The 19,254-nt window shown below is 41.7% G+C and overlaps 1 protein-coding gene across 1 annotated transcript in view; it reads left to right on the plus strand.

The window, feature by feature from the left end:
* LOC128660235 (G-protein coupled receptor 143) overlaps positions 1-19,254 on the plus strand; it is a 358,779-nt gene that overhangs the window by 95,013 nt on the left and 244,512 nt on the right. The window contains exon 5 of the mRNA XM_053713983.1: positions 14,586-14,602. Coding sequence (XP_053569958.1) covers positions 14,586-14,602 — 17 coding nt within the window. The remainder of the gene's footprint in view (positions 1-14,585; positions 14,603-19,254) is intronic.

Consider the following 19,254-nt stretch of genomic DNA (forward strand, 5'->3'; position numbering starts at 1 on the left):
GAGGGTAGCACCCTTCGAAATGTTACTGGAGTTTTAAGTAATCCTGTCAGCCTCTCAGTGAGAGTCCGGAGATGCAGGGAGTGTCGTCTCTGCAAAACCATCCCGACTCATGTTAACAGCTCCTTGGCAATCAGCGTTGACGAGTTTCGCTGCCGGCCTTTATTCACTCAAGTCCATGTCAGAAGCGATGCTAATATCAGTCACACTTGAAGGGCCGTGTTCCTGTTCCACGGCGTAGATTCTGGTAAGTTCATTTCATTTTATTTCGATATGTGAATCTAATGTTAACGAAATAAGTCAGGGTCCCAGTGGGACTCCTTTTATCTTAAAATGGAATCAAGGGTTAATATCTCCTGTGGGGGGTTATTGAACAGGGGGGACTTTAATCATGTTTGTTATGGGATCTGTCTGCTAATGTGTAGTGATGCTTGGGCTCATGGCTATTCGGAGCATAACGGACTTATCAGACTGCGCAGTCCTTTTGGCCTGGCGTGCCTTTTTTTGCTAGTAAGGTAAAAAGGAGATCTGTGAATTAGCACAAAAATGGCTACCCTGAAAAAAAGAGGTTAGTTCCAAAGTACCTCTAAACAGTAACTATTAAAAACCAGATACAGGGTGCGCTAATGAAAGCTGCTAATATGATAGAATAGAGGATAGAATGAAGCTAATATATGCAAACCTAAGCTAGTGTTAAGAAACGGCTCATAAATGTTGTTAATACAATAAAATATATTTTAATATATTTGAATAAACCCTAATACATGTAAACTAGCAATTTAAGAATACATAATAAATAAGTAAAATAAAAAACCACCGGTGGTAAGAAAATCAGGGGATATAAATGAAAGTCCGTGGTGGGCTTTAAAAAATCAATCCAAAAAAACAAAGTTCAATGATTAAAAGATGCAGGCTAAAAAAATAGCAAAATTGAGTGAGAGCATGGAAAGCAGCTGAGTCAGTCTGTGTGGCTGGATCAATGTAACATTCAAGTAAAAGTTCAGTTGGTGGCTAAAAGGACAATCTGCGTTAAAGTAGAAAAGTCTGTGCCATAAATGATTAGTTTTACAAGCTTGCCTCACCCAGAATACGAAGCTATTTTCTGTTATGCTTCTCCATGTACAAGTATAGTTGGTTAGATGTGAACACGTTAGACCCTTGATAGACAGGAGATTACCTTTCAGGTGAACAGTATCGCTCCAGCGTGTACTGTGGTTTGCTGGATTTTGCAGCGTATGCGGAGTCACGTAATGGTTTGTTCCAATCAGATGCATGGATTACCGGGTGGTCTGTAGATCAGCGTGTCGATGATGTCTGCAGATTCTAGGAGTCACAGTTAGCCAAGCTTGATGATAGAAGATAGGAAACAATGTTACATTGCAGTTGGGATTGTTTTCGTAGAGTTCCAAAGTGGAAAACAGAGCGCTCTGTATGTTAGTATAGACTTGGTAGTAAAACAATCACAGTGTTGCGGATCAACGCGTTTCAGCTGATGTAGCCTTTTTCAAGATGAATTCAGACTGCTTGCTGCTCTCCTTTTATTGAGGATAATTGTTTAGGACTCCTCCTTGTTAGGTGCTCAGTTTTTTCTTAAAGGGATATATCCTTTCCATGGTTCAAACAGTCTCTCCATAAATAGCAGACTCTCATTTTTAAAAGGAGCATAAATAATATATATACACATGTATGAATCACATGTGTAAAAATGTGAATAAAAATGTGAATAAAAAGCAAATACTGTTATGGTGAATTATGCATAAATAAACATAAATAAAATTCCTTATCAAGTTCATATCTGGGGAAAAAACATGTGTTTTATTTTGCAGTGATCTATAATGTGAAAAGGATCTTATTGTGTTGTGAATAAATGGTTGCATAAACTTATATACATATAACAAATTTAATGAATTTGATAAATTTAAATAAATTGTGGAAACTAATCTTATCAGTGTAATTTGATATATAATAAATAAGAGTGAAAAAAAATCTAATATATAAAAAAAAAAAAAATTATTGCCAATATGTGAAAAATATATATATTGCGGCAAATAAACAAACTAGTGGTGTCATTTTGATCTTGTGTTTAGTGAATATTATGATTAGGGGAGATTATATACTTAAAAATGGTCACCCTTAATAGTGTATAAATCCCTAGCTTAGTTGAACTGACTATTGAAAGATGTTAAATAGTTTTTGTATTTTCTTATTGTCTATTGTAAGAATACATAGTTGATGATAGATAAATAATCAATAATAAATAAAATAAGTAAAAAGTGAAAACTCATGTTTATTTTAAACCCTAAGTTATATTGTTCAATCTGAAACTAGATATAATATGTAAGAAAGTATTTATTTGTTTTTAATTACATACGATTTATTAATGCATTACAGAATTTAAATCTAGCTCTGCATTTAAACCAAATGGTTCTAAGGTTTTGAATTGAAATATCAATTCAGCTTCAGCACGTAGCAACTTTTTATTGAGATCACCACCTCTCCAATTGTTAGTGATTTTTCTTATGCCCCAGTATTTTAGACCCATTGTGTTTTGATTATGACATTCTTTGAAATGTCTAGATAGTAAATGCCCTGTGAATCCGTGTTCGATGTTTAAGAGATGTTCACGGATTCTGTCTTTGAGGGGGCGTGAGGTCTCCCCCAAATACTGTTTAGAACAAGGACACTGTATCAGATATACCACATTGATGTCAGTACATCTGATACAGTCCCTTATCTCAAAGTCTTTATTGGTGATAGTAGACTTTATCCACTTTGTTTTATTGCTGAATTTTCAGGCTTTACAATTTATGCACGGGTAAAACCCTTTTAATTTGTGGGAATCAAAATCCCCTTCAATAAATTTTTTCTTTGAATCTTTAAAAGCACTGGGGGCTAATATGTTTTTTAAATTTCTTGCCTTTTTAAATACCATTGCTGGTTTTTCAGGTAATAATTCGCCGATAATTGGGTCTCTGTAAAATATACCAATGTTTATTGAGAATGGATCTAATGTGATTATGGTGAATGTTATAATCAGTTATAAATGGTATCCAGAGTGGGTCCACACCTGTATTGTTACTAATTGTATTGATCTTATCCCTTCTCTTTAAAAGGTCACTTCTATTCTTATCTCGAGCTGCGATTTTAGCTGACTCTATTTTACTTTTATTGTAACCCTTTTTTTGCTGACTTACACAGTGCACCTTGTGACCTGGTGTGGTCACGTTGTAATTCCATTTCCATACCCTGACCGAGTGGCGACGGAGAGAGTCTGTCTGTTAGTTGCCTGGTTCACAGGAGGTGGTGAGTGTCCCAGCCATTGGTGGTGTAAGGTACCATTTAGCTACAACCTTCTGGGGAAGCAATGGCCTCTGAGGTTTCAGGGCCCCTCCCTCAGGGCAGGGGTCATCCATTGATCCGGCGGGGGAACATTTTGCCTTCTGCTATAGACTGGCACGTCTTCGTGTACTACTAAGGCATGTTTTGGTGGTGCTGGAGGATTCCGGTCCTACTGGGCCGAGGGATCTTCGGTCTTCCGTGCCGGATGGCAAACTGGGTTAGACGTATGGGGATGAAGCCAATCTCCTTGACGGCTCCGTTTTTTTTTTTTTTTTTTTTTTTTTTTTTTTAACCCCTTAATGACCAGACCATTTTTCAATTTTCTTACCCTTAAGGACAAAGGCTATTTTTAAATTTCTGCTATTTTTGTGTTTAGCTGTAATTTTCCTCTTACTCATTTATTGTACCCACACATATATACCGTTTTTCTTGCCATTAAATGGACTTTCTAAAGATACCATTATTTTCATCATATCTTATAATTTACTATAAAAAAAAAATTATAAAATGAGGAAAAATGGAAAAAACACACTTTTTCTAACTTTGACCCCCAAAATCTGTTACACATCTACAATCACCAAAAAACACCCATGCTAAATAGTTTCTAAATTTTGTCCTGAGTTTAGAAATACCCAATGTTTACATGTTCTTTGCTTTTTTTGCAAGTTATAGGGCAATAAATACAAGTAGCACTTTGCTATTTCCAAACCACTTTTTTTCAAAATTAGCGCTAGTTACATTGGAACCCTGATATCTGTCAGGAATACCTGAATATCCCTTGACATGTATATATATTTTTTTTAGAAGACAACTTAAAGTATTGATCTAGGTCCATTTTGGTATATTTCATGCCACCATTTCACCGCCAAATGCGATCAAATAAAAAAAAAAAAGTTCACTTTTTCACAAATTTTGTCACAAACTTTAGGTTTCCCACTGAAATTATTTACAAACCGCTTCTGCAATTATGGCAAAAATGGTTGTAAATGCTTCTCTGGGATTCCCTTTGTTCAGAAATAGCAGACTTATATGGCTTTGGGGTTGCTTTTTGGTAATTAGAAGGCCACTGCGCACCACACATGTTTTATGCTCAGCAGTGAAGGGGTTAATTAGGGAGCTTGTAGGGTTAATTTTAGCTTTAGTGTAGTAGACAACCCCAAGTATTGATCTAGGCCCATTTTGGTATATTTCATGCCACCATTTCACCGCCAAATGCGAGCAAATAAAAACTTTTTTTTACATTTTTCACAATTTTAGGTTTCTCACTGAGATTATTTACAAACAGCTTGTTCTATTATGGCACAAATTGTTGTAAATGCTTCTCTGGGATCCCCTTTGTTCAGAAATCGCAGACTTATATGGCTTTGGCGTTGCTTCTTGGTAATTAGAAGGCCGCTAAATGCTGCTGCTCACCACACGTGAATTATGCCCAGCAGTGAAAGGGGTTAATTAGGTAGCTTATAGGGAGCTTGCATGGTTAATTTTAGCTTTAGGGTAGAGATCAGCCTCCCACCTGACACATTCCACCCCCTGATCCCTCCCAAACAGCTTTCTTCCCTCCCCCACCCCACAATTGTCCCCTCCATCTTAAGTACTGGCAGAAAGTCTGCCAGTACTAAATAAAATGAGTTGTTTTTTTTAAATAAAAATAATAAAATATTTCAGCTGTGATGGACCCCGCCTTAGCCCCCAACCTCCCTGATCTGATCCCCCACCAGCTCTCTAACCCTCTCCCCTACCTAATTGCCGCCCTCTTGGGTACTGGCAGCTGTCTGCCAGTACCCAGTTTGCCCACAAAAACAAAAGTTTTTTATTTTGCACTTTAAACTTTTTCTGTAGTGTAGCAGCCACCCCCCACAATATCCCCCTCCCAGATCCTTTTATATTTTAAAAAAAATGTTAATCTTTTTTTCCCCCCCTCTCCCTCCTCATTGGTGTCAGTGGCTAATGCGCGCGCGCGCACACACAGGTGCTCCCGGCATGCACATTGCACACACAGGAACCGGATGCCGTGTAGCGATGGGCCGCCCACCCGCCTCCCTGCTACGCTCCCACCCACCAACGAACGGCACCATCGCTACCAGTGCAGAGAGGGCCATAGAATGGCTCTCACTGCATCGGAGGCTTGTAAAAAGGTATTGCAGGATGCCTCCATATCGAGGCATCACTGCAATACCCTGAGAGCTGCTGGAAGCGATTGCAATCGCTTCCAGCACTCTGTTAGACAACTGACGTTAGACAGCACTCTGTTAGACAACTGACGTTAGACAACTGGTCGTTTTTGAATGACGTACCTGGTATGTCAGTTGTCATTAAGGGGTTAAGTATCTGTTCCAGTTCTGAGCTTAGGAGAATAGGGCCTCTGATCGGCTGGTCCTATTAGCGCACCCACTCTCCTTGAGCATTCACTCACGGGTGCTGCCTTCACTTTCTTTGGTCCGGTTAGAATGTGTTTAATTTGTTTTATGAAGCTCATGTCTGTTATGATTTCCATTTTGGGAAAGTTTCTTCTCTGGATCTGATACTTGCGATTTTGTGGTCGCGTGAGCACTTTCTCGGAAGTTGCACAGTACTATATAATGACATGGCTATGTTTATAGTTTATCAATCCCTTCGGGAGCTTCTTTCTTGGACGGTTTCGGAGTGTTCTCAGGCGGGTACTGGTTGGGCGCTAGCTGCTGTTCCTTACGGTTCATGTCACCCACGTGGTGCCGGTGGGCTAGTTACCTTGTTGGGGGCTGGGTTGTTCACTTTGATAAGTGTTAGTTTGTTCTTGTTAACATTACTAGGCAGAGGGACTACATCAGTCCACCTCCTGTTCCTACTGTCAAGGGGGTTCCGGACTCGGAGCCTGCTGAGGCTCCTCGTGGGAGGCCTTTTAGCCTTGGAACCGAAGTTCCTCCATTTTCCATGGGTTTGGAGGTTTGGATGACTTCTGGGCATCGGGGGTACCAGATGGATGACGATTTTCGTTTTTCACTCTTGGTATCTTCTGGATGTCTGTTTTTGTTATGGTCTAGTTGCAGGTACCTCTCGTAGGTTGCTGGGGCTACTTGTTGCCCTTCTTGAGTGGTTGGGTCATCTGTGTGGGGAAGTTTGGGTAGGTTCTTACTACTTCCCTTTTTAGTATATTGCACGCTCTCTAGGGAGCGCATGGGTTGGGGGTTACTCCCTGTTGTTTTTCCCAGGCATCTCCTGGTCGACTTGTCTGCCAGTAGTTGTGAGGCTCCCACCGTTTTTCCTGTGAGGTACAGGATTTTCTGAGAGGCTGATCCTTTTAGGGGTCTTGGTGATTTTATCACTTATCATCCCAAGGCCGGTGAGGAAGCACAGTTTGTTAAAACCCTGACTACAATAAAGCCTGTTTTAAAGATCAAGGTCACAGGTCCAAATCCCGGCAGGGCTGACTCAGCCCCTCATCCTTCAAATGGAGCATGTTCCATGTAATCCCGTGACCTTTAGGAGGGGGGTGTTCCCCTTCGACTCTCTAAGAGATCTAACCTTTGGGTTTACAAGCAGAGGGTCCTGGTTTCGTACGCTCCCCCGGGTGCTGGTTGCCCTTTTTCTTAGGCTGTTTAAGATTTCTTTCTAGGCTCTTTGGTCTGAATCTATTTCAAGCATCCAATGTCCAGGGACATTGGGATGTGGATGGACTGCCTAGGGTGCACTTCTCCATATGAGGTAACTTGGCAATTCCTCGGGGTTTGTACTTCGACCGGTCTCTGGTTCTGGGGGTCTAGTTTGTGACCATGTCTCTTGTCTGAGAGTTTGGAGTCCAGATCTGGATCGGTCCTGGGCGGTTTGGTTTCAAACCTTTAGGTTTGAAACATCCGCTTGTCCCTTCTGGTATCTGCCTGAGGGTTAGCTTTGCTGTCTCTCCAGTGGGATCGAACAGGATTGTCAGGAGGAAGGTTTTGCACTTTGATGTGGGCTCGTGGTTGTCTGTTCAATTGAGCTATCAGTATGGCTGAATGGTCTCTTATCACTTGCTTTCACCATTCTCTCATCTCTTATCCATGCCTATGGCTGGAGAAATTGTTCCTTTGCGTTTGTCCTCCTTCGGGGAGGTTTCTGAATACAGTTTCCATTGAGGCCCCAAAGTCCTTCCGAGGGGTTCTGTCGTCCTTGTGTGCAAGAGGTCATGGGTCTGGATTCTGGTACTGGGATGCTGTAGTTTAGTGTCTGTCTCCCTGGTATGGGAGTGGTCCCTCTTAGAACGGAGCTGTATAATCCAGAGTATATGTAGTGTTCTGTCATGGCTTGTTGTAGCAAGCAAGATTTAAATAATGGTCAGAGTTGTTCCCCCATGGGGTAGTTCCCTTTTAGGCCCTCCTTTTCCTTCTGAGGTGTTGTTCGAAGAATTCTGTATTCTTTGTTTTTGGATGTTGACAATCCTTTTGGACTGAGTCTGTTTCCTCGGAGTGGGGGTTGGGGATCTGACTGCTCTGCTGAGTCTTCTCCGTGTCCTTCTAGTTTATGCAGGTCTAAGTAGCCTAAGGGATCTCTACCCTGCCTAGTAGCTGAAGGCTTGGGGTTTGAGTCCTGCTGTGGCAGCTTTCTAATCTGGTCTCCTGCTTCAGTGGGGGGGCTCACGGTGTTTCATCCCTCCACTGATTTCATATGCTGCTGGTGTTAGATGTTCTTCTATGGTCTGGATTTTTTTACTGGACGAGAGTTGCCGTAAATATTTTTTGACATTCTCTGTGGGATGATCTCCCACGATGGCTTAGGGTCAACTTTGCTTCCTTGAGGCTGGAGCTCAGAGGTGGCTGTTTGTTTTCACAAGATAGCCTTTTTTCTCTGATAGGATAATTAGTTTCTTTCTATCCTTGTCTACAGGCTCCAAATTTCTTCGGCTTCATATGGGTTTCTTCCTATGTTGTTTACTTTTAGCGGTTGTGTCTGCTAAACTATGGTTCGGTGAAGAGCCTGTGTAAGTTATATGGTGGTGTATCAGGGATCTGAGGGTAGACCTTGGTTCTTTCCCGTGATCGCCTTTTCATAGGTGTGGAGTTGATCCCTTGTCCTTTTAGGGAGTCATTTCCCTGGGTGGTTCTCTTTAGCACCCTTGGGTTTGCTTTAGTCGTTTTGAGATTTTTTACCATAGTTGGTGGTCCTTTGGATACCTTATGGGTCCTCCGTTTTCCCCTTCGGGGGTAGATGAAGGTTCTCTTCCTTCGGGTTGTGGGTTAGTTCTGTGCAATCAGAAAGCTTGCAGGACTTGGCTCCTCTGGGGGTTTTTTTTTGTGCGAAATGGATTCTAGTGATTCTGAGTAGTCTCTAGGACGGCCTTGCAGGTGTCTAACTGATGGGCAATTACTTGGTCCTTTCATGTTTTTAACACCTTGTTTCTAAGTGTTACAGTTTTTTTATCAGGTATTGGGTAATTTTAGGCTGTGGTGCCCTTCGAAGGGGCCGCCTTCTGTACCCCGCCTTTGTTTGCATTCAGTGTCCTCTATAGCTTGGGTATTGTTTTCCCAAAAATTAATAAATGCAGCTGTGGACTCTTCCCGTTTTAAGAAGAAAAAAGGAAATTATGCTTACTTAATAATTTTCTTTTTCTTCTGACGGGAAGAGTCCACAGCTCCCCACCCTTGTTTTTTATGTGGTGGCCGTATTTTAGTTTTTTATTCTTCTGGCACCTCTTTTCACCCTGATATTCCTCCTACTGTTCCTTGTTTCCTTGACATAATGACTAGGGGGATGAGGGAAGTGGGGGAGGTATTTAAGCCTTTGGCTGGGGTGTCTTTGCCGCCTCCTGGTGGCCAGGTTCTGGATTCCCCAAAAGTAGTGAATGCAGCTGTGGACTCTTTCCATCAGAAGAAATGAAAATTATCAGGTAAGCATCATTTTAAGTTATTGAAGCAGATATGTGAGTGTTAAGCACTAGAGATAAAGTAGTTAAAATAATAATTTAATCGATTGATGAAATTAAAAGAACACTTCATAAAATACAGTTACTCAAATCACATCAAAACAATTAAACATTGTAAACATACACACAAAAAATGGGTGCCAAGTTTAGGAAATCAGCGTTAAAGTCCAGCATGAAAGATTTCCTTTCTTTCATGTAATTGGCAAGAGTCCATGAGCTAGTGACGTATAGGATATACAATCCTACCAGGAGGAGCAAAGTTTCCCAAACCTCAAAATGCCTATAATATAAACCCCTCACCACACCCACAATTCAGTTTTACAAACTTTGCCTCCTATAGAGGTAGTGAAGTAAGTTTGTGCTTGATTTCTACGTTGATATGCGCTTCTCAGCATTTTGAAGCCCGATTCCTCAGAGTACAGTGAATGTCGGAGGGATGTGATGGCAGTATCACCTATTGAATTCTATGGTTTTCCTCACGGGAAATCTTTTTCATAGGTTCTCTGTTATCGGTCGTAGAGATTCATCTCCTACCTCCCTTTTCAAATAGACGATATACTCTCATTTTCCATTACCTCTACTGATAACCGTTTCAGTACTGGTTTGGCTATCTGCTATATGTGGATGGGTGTCTTTCGGTAAGTATGTTTTCATTACTTAAGACACTCTCAGCCAAATTAAGGCTCGCAAGGTCACAAAATGCTGATGTTTATTGCATCATTTTTAGCGCGAGAATTTTTTTGACTCGAAGGTACGTCCGGTGACTCAAATTCGTCATTTCTGGTGTCTTAGTTGACACTGAGTTTCCTTGCACAAGGTTGCGTCTGCAATGATGCGAGTGTGTTATTTCCGGCTGTTGTTAGCGCCAAAAAATTTCACTTTTTCTATGTCAGAGGGCTATGCTGTTTGCATTGTTTCCCATTCCTGAAACTGCCATATAAGGAAATTGATATTTTTGCTTTATATGTTTTTTCTCTTACATTTGCAAGATGTCTCAATCTGATCCTGTCTCAGAAACCACTGTTGGAACCCTGCTGCCTGATAACAGTTCTACCAAAGCTAAGTGTATCTGTTGTGAATTTGTGGAAATTATATCTCCAGCTGTGGTATGTAATAGTTGTCATAAGATTTTACATGCAGAGAATGTATCCATCAGTAATAGTACAATGCCTGTTATTCCTTCAACATCTAATGTACATGATATACCTGTGAATATAAAAGATTTTGTTGCTGATGCGATTCAGAAGGCTTTGTCTGCTATCCCGCCTTCTAAAAAACATAAAACGTCTTTTAAAACTTCTCATAAAGTTGATGAAATTTCAAATACCCGACAACATACTGAATTATCCTCATCTGATGAGGATCTTTCTGATTCAGAAGATCCTTCCTCAGATATTGACACTGACAAATCTACTTATTTATTTAAAATGGAGTATATTCGTTCCTTGTTAAGAGGTGTTGATTACATTGGATATTGAGGAAACTAGTCCTCTTGATACTAAAACTAGTAAACGTTTAAATTCTGTTTATAAACCTCCTGTGGTTACTCCAGAGGTTTTTCCAGTTCCTGATGCTATTTCTGATATGATTTCTAAGGAATGGAATAGGACTGGTACTTTTATCCCTTCTGCAAGGTTTAAAAAATTGTAACCTTTGCCAGCAGTTAGTTTGGAGTTTTAGGAAAAGATCCCCAAAGTTGATGGGGCTATTTCTACTCTTGCTAAAGTACTAATATTCCTATGGAAGATAGTACTTCCTTTAAGGACCCTTTAGATAGGAAACTTGAATCTTATCTAAAGAAAGCTTATTTATATTCTGGCTATCTTCTCAGGCCTGCCATTTCTATGGCTGATGTTGCAGCTGCATCAACTTTTTGGTTGGAAAGTTTAGCGCAACAGGAAATGGATCCTGATTTGTCTAGCATTGTTCGCTTGCTTCAACATGCTAATCATTTTATCTGTGATGCGATTTTTGATATCATCAAAATTGATGTTAAATCTGTCTTTAGCTGTTTTAGCTAGAAGAGCTTTGTGGCTCAGATATTGGAATTCTGACATGGTATCTAAATCTATATTACTATCTCTTTCTTTCCAAGGTAATAATTTATGTGGTTCTCAGTTGGATTCGATTATTTCAACTGTCACTGGGGGGAAGGGAGTTTTTTTGCCTCAGGATAAAAGACCTACGGGTAAATCTAAAACGTCTAATTGTTTTCGTTCCTTTCGACAAAATAAGCAACAGAAACCTAATCCTTCCCCCAAAGAATTTGGTTCCAATTGGAAACCTTCAAGTTGGAGTAAATCTAAACCGTTTAAGAAACCAAAGCCAGCCCCCAAGTCTCATTCCAGCTCAGCTGGTAGGGGGCAGATTAAGATTCTTCCAAAACTTTTGGGCAGATTCTGCCCAAAATCAATGGATTCACAGTATTGTCTCTCAAGGGTACCGAATAGGATTCAGTGTAAAACCTCCTGTGATTTTTTTTTTTCTCTCACGCATCCCAGCAAAGCCAGTAAAGGCTCAGGCTTTTCTGAAGTGTGTTTCAGACCTGTATCTGTCAGGGGTAATCATACCAGTTCCGTTTCAGGAATAAGGTCTGGGGTTTTATACAAATCTATTCATTGTCCCAAAGAAAGAAAATTCATTCAAGCCAGTTCTGAATCTGAAAATTTTGAACAGTTTTGTTTAGCAAAAGGCATAATAGTCCACGATAGACTTACAGGATGCATGTCTTTATATTCCAATTCATCCAGACCACTATCAGTTTCTGAGATTCTCTTTTCTAGACAAGCATTACCAATTTGTCGCTCTTCCATTTGGTCTAGCGACAGCTCCAAGAATCTTTTCAAAGGTTCTCAGTGTCCTACTCTCTCTGTAATCAGAGAACGGGTATTGCGGTGTTTCCTTATTTGAATGATATCTTGGTACTAGCTCAGTCTTTACATTCTGCAGAATCTCACACAAATCAACTAGTGTTGTTTCTTCAAAGACATGATTGGAGGATCAATTTACCAAAAAGTTCCTTGATTCCTCAAACAAGGGTCAACTTTTCTCCAACATAGGTGTGTCCGGTCCACGGCGTCATCCTTACTTGTGGGATATTCTCCTCCCCAACAGGAAATGGCAAAGAGCCCAGCAAAGCTGGTCACATGATCCCTCCTAGGCTCCGCCTTCCCCAGTCATTCTCTTTGCCGTTGTACAGGCAACATCTCCACGGAGATGGCTTAGAGTTTTTTGGTGTTTAACTGTAGTTTTTATTATTCAATCAAGAGTTTGTTATTTTAAAATAGTGCTGGTATGTACTATTTACTCTGAAACAGAAAAGAGATGAAGATTTCTGTTTGTAAGAGGAAAATGATTTTGGCAACCGTTACTAAAATCGATGGCTGTTTCCACACAGGACTGTTGAGAGGAATTAACTTCAGTTGGGGGAAACAGTGAGCAGACTTTTGCTGCTTGAGGTATGACACATTTCTAACAAGACGATGTAATGCTGGAAGCTGTCATTTTCCCTATGGGATCCGGTAAGCCATTTTTATTACATAAGAAAAAAAGGGCTTCACAAGGGCTTTTAAGACTGTAGACATTTTCTGGGCTAAAACGATTGATATATAAGCATATTTTATACTTCATAGCTTTGAGGAATTATTTTATTCTTGGGAATTATGTAAAATAACCGGCAGGCACTGTATTGGACACCTTATTCTCTAGGGGCTTTCCCTAATCATAGGCAGAGCCCCATTTTCGCGCCTCTATTGCGCACTTGTTTTTGGGAAGCATGACATGCAGATGCCTGTGTGAGGAGCTCTGATACATAGAAAAGACTTTCTGAAAGCGTCATTTGGTATCGTATTCCCCTTTGGGCTTGGTTGGGTCTCAGCAAAGCAGATACCAGGGACTGTAAAGGGGTTAAATATAAAAACGGCTCCGGTTCCGTTATTTTAAGAGCTAAAGCTTTCAAATTTGGTGTGCAATACTTTTAAGGCTTTAAGACACTGTGGTGAAATTTTGGTGAATTTTGAACAATTCCTTCATACTTTTTTCACATTTGCAGTAATAAAGTGTGTTCAGTTTAAAATTTAAAGTGACAGTAACGGTTTTATTTTAAAACGTTTTTTGTACTTTGTTATCAAGTTTATGCCTGTTTAACATGTCTGAACTACCAGATAGACTGTGTTCTGTATGTGGGGAAGCCAAGGTTCCTTCTCATTTAAATAGATGTGATTTATGTGACACAAAATTTAGAGAAAATGATGCCCAAGATGATTCCTCAAGTGAGGGGAGTAAGCATGGTACTGCATCATCCCCTCCTTCGTCTACACCAGTCTTGCCCACACAGGAGGCCCCTAGTACATCTAGTGCGCCAATACTCCTTACTATGCAACAATTAACGGCTGTAATGGATAATTCTATCAAAAACTTTTTAGCCAAAATGCCCACTTATCAGCGAAAGCGCGACTGCTCTGTTTTAGAAAATACTGAAGAGCATGAGGACGCTGATGATATTGGTTCTGAAGTGCCCCTACACCAGTCTGAGGGGGCCAGGGAGGTTTTGTCTGAGGGAGAAATTTCAGATTCAGGGAAAATTTCTCAACAAGCTGAACCTGATGTGATTACATTTAAATTTAAATTGGAACATCTCCGCGCCCTGCTTAAGGAGGTGTTATCTACTCTGGATGATTGTGAGAATTTGGTCATTCCAGAGAAATTATGTAAAATGGACAAGTTCCTAGAGGTCCCGGGGCCCCCCGAAGCTTTTCCTATACCCAAGCGGGTGGCGGACATTGTAAATAAAGAATGGGAAAGGCCCGGCATACCTTTCGTCCCTCCCCCTATATTTAAGAAATTGTTTCCTATGGTCGACCCCAGAAAGGACTTATGGCAGACAGTCCCCAAGGTCGAGGGGGCGGTTTCTACTCTAAACAAACGCACCACTATACCCATAGAAGATAGTTGTGCTTTCAAAGATCCTATGGATAAAAAATTAGAGGGTTTTCTTAAAAAGATGTTTGTTCAGCAAGGTTACCTTCTACAACCAATTTCATGCATTGTTCCTGTCACTACAGCGGCGTGTTTCTGGTTCGATGAACTAGAAAAGGCGCTCAATAAAGATTCTTCTTATGAGGAGATTTTGGACAGAATTCATGCTCTCAAATTGGCTAACTCTTTCACCCTAGACGCCACTTTGCAATTGGCTAGATTAGCGGCGAAAAATTCTGGGTTTGCTATTGTGGCGCGCAGAGCGCTTTGGCTAAAATCTTGGTCAGCGGATGCGTCTTCCAAGAACAAATTGCTTAACATTCCTTTCAAGGGGAAAACGCTGTTTGGCCCTGACTTGAAAGAGATTATTTCTGATATCACTGGGGGCAAGGGCCACGCCCTTCCTCAGGATAGGTCTTTCAAGGCCAAAAATAAACCTAATTTTCGTCCCTTTCGCAGAAACGGACCAGCCCTAAGTGCTACGTCCTCTAAGCAAGAGGGGTAATACTTCTCAAGCCAAGCCAGCCTGGAGGCCAATGCAAGGCTGGAACAAAGGTAAGCAGGCCAAGAAACCTGCCACTGCTACCAAGACAGCATGAGATGTTGGCCCCCGATCCGGGACCGGATCTGGTGGGGGGCAGACTCTCTCTCTTCGCTCAGGCTTGGGCAAGAGATGTTCTGGATCCTTGGGCGCTAGAAATAGTCTCCCAAGGTTATCTTCTGGAATTCAAGGGGCTTCCCCCAAGGGGGAGGTTCCACAGGTCTCAATTGTCTTCAGACCACATAAAAAAACAGGCATTCTTACATTGTGTAGAAGACCTGTTAAAAATGGGAGTGATTCATCCTGTTCCATTAGGAGAACAAGGGATGGGGTTCTACTCCAATCTGTTCGTAGTTCCCAAAAAAGAGGGAACATTCAGACCAATCTTAGATCTCAAGATCCTAAACAAGTTTCTCAAGGTTCCATCGTTCAAAATGGAAACCATTCGAACAATTCTTCCTTCCATCCAGGAAGGTCAATTCATGACCACGGTGGATTTAAAGGATGCGTATCTACATATTCCTATCCACAAGGAACATCATCGGTTCCTAAGGTTCGCATTTCTGGACAAGCATTACCAGTTTGTGGCACTTCCGTTCGGATTAGCCACTGCTCCAAGAATTTTCACAAAGGTACTAGGGTCCCTTCTAGCGGTGCTAAGACCAAGGGGCATTGCAGTAGTACCTTACTTGGACGACATACTGATTCAAGCGTCGTCCCTTCCACAAGCATTGTCCTGGCCTTTCTCAGATCTCACGGGTGGAAAGTGAACGTAGAAAAAAGTTCTCTATCTCAGTCAACAAGGGTTCCCTTCTTGGGAACAGTAATAGACTCCTTAGAAATGAGGATCTTTCTGACAGAGGCCAGAAAATCAAAACTTCTAAACTCTTGTCAAATACTTCATTCTGTTCCTCTTCCTTCCATAGCGCAGTGCATGGAAGTAATAGGTTTGATGGTAGCGGCAATGGACATAGTTCCTTTTGCGCGAATTCATCTAGGACCATTACAACTGTGCATGCTCAGTCAGTGGAATTGGGATTATACAGACTTGTCTCCGACGATACAAGTAGATCAGAGGACCAGAGATTCACTCCGTTGGTGGCTGTCCCTGGACAACCTGTCACAGGGGATGAGCTTCCGCAGACAAGAGTGGGTCATTGTCACGACCGACGCCAGTCTGGTGGGCTGGGGCGCGGTCTGGGGACCCCTGAAAGCTCAGGGTCTTTGGTCTCGGGAAGAATCTCTTCTCCCGATAAATATTCTGGAACTGAGAGCGATATTCAATGCTCTCAAGGCTTGGCCTCAGCTAGCAAAGGCCAAATTCATACGGTTTCAATCAGACAACATGACGACTGTTGCGTACATCAACCATCAGGGGGGAACAAGGAGTTCCCTGGCGATGGAAGAAGTGACCAAAATCATTCAATGGGCGGAGGCTCACTCCTGCCACTTGTCTGCAATCCACATCCCAGGAGTGGAAAATTGGGAAGCGGATTTTCTGAGTCGTCAGACATTTCATCCGGGGGAGTGGGAACTCCATCCGGAAATCTTTGCCCAAATTACTCAATTGTGGGGCATTCCAGACATGGATCTGATGGCTTCTCGTCAGAACTTCAAGGTTCCTTGCTACGGGTCCAGATCCAGGGATCCCAAGGCGACTCTAGTAGATGCACTAGTAGCACCTTGGACCTTCAAACTAGCTTATGTATTCCCGCCGTTTCCTCTCATCCCCAGGCTGGTAGCCAGGATCAATCAGGAGAGGGCATCGGTGATCTTGATAGCTCCTGCGTGGCCACGCAGGACTTGGTATGCAGACCTGGTGAATATGTCATCGGCTCCACCATGGAAGCTACCTTTGAGACGAGACCTTCTTGTTCAAGGTCCGTTCGAACATCCGAATCTGGTCTCACTCCAACTGACTGCTTGGAGATTGAACGCTTGATCTTATCAAAGCGGGGGTTCTCAGATTCTGTCATTGATACTCTTGTTCAGGCTAGAAAGCCTGTAACTAGAAAAATCTACCACAAAATATGGAAAAAATATATCTGTTGGTGTGAATCTAAAGGATTCCCTTGGGACAAGATAAAAATTCCTAAGATTCTATCCTTTCTTCAAGAAGGTTTGGAGAAAGGATTATTTGCAAGTTCTCTGAAGGGACAGATTTCTGCCTTGTCTGTGTTACTTCACAAAAAGCTGGCAGCTGTGCCAGATGTTCAAGCCTTTGTTCAGGCTCTGGTTAGAATCGAGCCTGTTTACAAACCTTTGACTCCTCCTTGGAGTCTCAATTTAGTTCTTTCAGTTCTTCAGGGGGTTCCGTTTGAACCCTTACATTCCGTTGATATTAAGTTATTATCTTGGAAAGTTTTGTTTTTGGTTGCAATTTCTTCTGCTAGAAGAGTTTCAGAATTATCTGCTCTGCAGTGTTCTCCTCCTTATCTGGTGTTCCATGCAGATAAGGTGGTTTTGCGTACTAAACCTGGTTTTCTTCCGAAAGTTGTTTCTAACAAAAACATTAACCAGGAGATAGTCGTGCCTTCTTTGTGTCCGAATCCAGTTTCAAAGAAGGAACGTTTGTTGCACAATTTGGATGTAGTTCGTGCTCTAAAATTCTATTTAGATGCTACAAAGGATTTTAGACAAACATCTTCCTTGTTTGTTGTTTATTCTGGTAAAAGGAGAGGTCAAAAAGCAACTTCTACCTCTCTCTCTTTTTGGCTTAAAAGCATCATCAGATTGGCTTACGAGACTGCCGGACGGCAGCCTCCTGAAAGAATCACAGCTCATTCCACTAGGGCTGTGGCTTCCACATGGGCCTTCAAGAACGAGGCTTCTGTTGATCAGATATGTAAGGCAGCGACTTGGTCTTCACTGCACACTTTTACTAAATTTTACAAATTTGATACTTTTGCTTCTTCTGAGGCTATTTTTGGGAGAAAGGTTTTGCAAGCCGTGGTGCCTTCCATCTAGGTGACCTGATTTGCTCCCTCCCTTCATCCGTGTCCTAAAGCTTTGGTATTGGTTCCCACAAGTAAGGATGACGCCGTGGACCGGACACACCTATGTTGGAGAAAACAGAATTTATGTTTACCTGATAAATTACTTTCTCCAACGGTGTGTCCGGTCCACGGCCCGCCCTGGTTTTTTAATCAGGTCTGATAATTTATTTTCTTTAACTACAGTCACCACGGTATCATATGATTTCTCCTATGCAAATATTCCTCCTTTACGTCGGTCGAATGACTGGGGAAGGCGGAGCCTAGGAGGGATCATGTGACCAGCTTTGCTGGGCTCTTTGCCATTTCCTGTTGGGGAGGAGAATATCCCACAAGTAAGGATGACGCCGTGGACCGGACACACCGTTGGAGAAAGTAATTTATCAGGTAAACATAAATTCTGTTTTTAGGTTTCCACATAGATTCAGTGTCCATGACTCTGTCTCTAACAGACAAGAGATGATTAAAATTGGTTTCAGCTTTTCGGAACCTTCAGTCTCAATCATTTCCTTCAGTAGCTATGTGCATGGAAGTTTTAGGTCTCATGACTGCAGCATCGGATGCTATCCCCTTTGCTCGTTTTCATATGAGACCTCTCCAGCTTTGTATGCGGAATCAAGGGTGCAGGGATTATACAAATATATCACAATTAATATCCTTAAATCCCAATGTTCGACTCTCTCTGACTTGATGATTAGATAACCATCGTAAAGTTCAAGGGGCCTCTTTTGTTCGTCCAACCTAGACTGTGATCACAACAGGTTGCAAGTCTTTCAGGTTGGGGAGCTGTCAAGGGGTTTGGAAATCTCAAGAGGCGAGGTTACCAATCAATATTTTAGAACTCCGTGCTATTTTCAGGGCTCTTCAGGCTTGGCCTCTGTTGAAGAGAGAACCGTTCATTTGTTTCCAAACAAACAATATCACAACTGTAGCGTATGTCAATCATCAGGGTGGGACTCAAAGTCCCCTAGCTATGAAAGAAGTATCTCGGATACTTGCTTGGGCGGAATCCAGCTCCTGTCTAATTTCTGCGGTTCATATCCCAGGTATAGACAATTGGGAAGCGGATTATCTCAGCCTTTACATACGGGGGAGTGGTCGCTCAATCCAGATGTGTTTTCTCAGATTGTTCAGATGTGGGGTCTTCTAGAAATAGATCTGATGACTTCCCATCTAAACCAGAAACTTAACAGGTACCTGTCCAGGTCCAGGGATCCTCAGGTGGAGGCGGTGGATGCGTTAGCAGTTCCTTGGTGTTACCAACCTGCTTATATTTTCCCGCCTCTAGTTCTTCTTCCATGAGTGATCTCCAAGATCATCATGAAACAATTGTTTGTGGTATGGAAGTTGAACGCCTAGTGCTTAGTCATAGAGGTTTCTCTGACTCGGGCTCGTAAATCTGTTTCTAGGAAGATTTATTATTGATTTTGGAAGACTTATATTTCATGGTGTTCTCATATATTTTCTTGATATTCTTTTAGAATTCCTAGAATTTTACAGTTTTTTCAGGATGGTTTGGCTAAAGGTTTGTC

This window comes from Bombina bombina, chromosome 1 (genome assembly GCF_027579735.1).
Source record: "Bombina bombina isolate aBomBom1 chromosome 1, aBomBom1.pri, whole genome shotgun sequence".
NCBI lineage: Eukaryota > Metazoa > Chordata > Amphibia > Anura > Bombinatoridae > Bombina > Bombina bombina.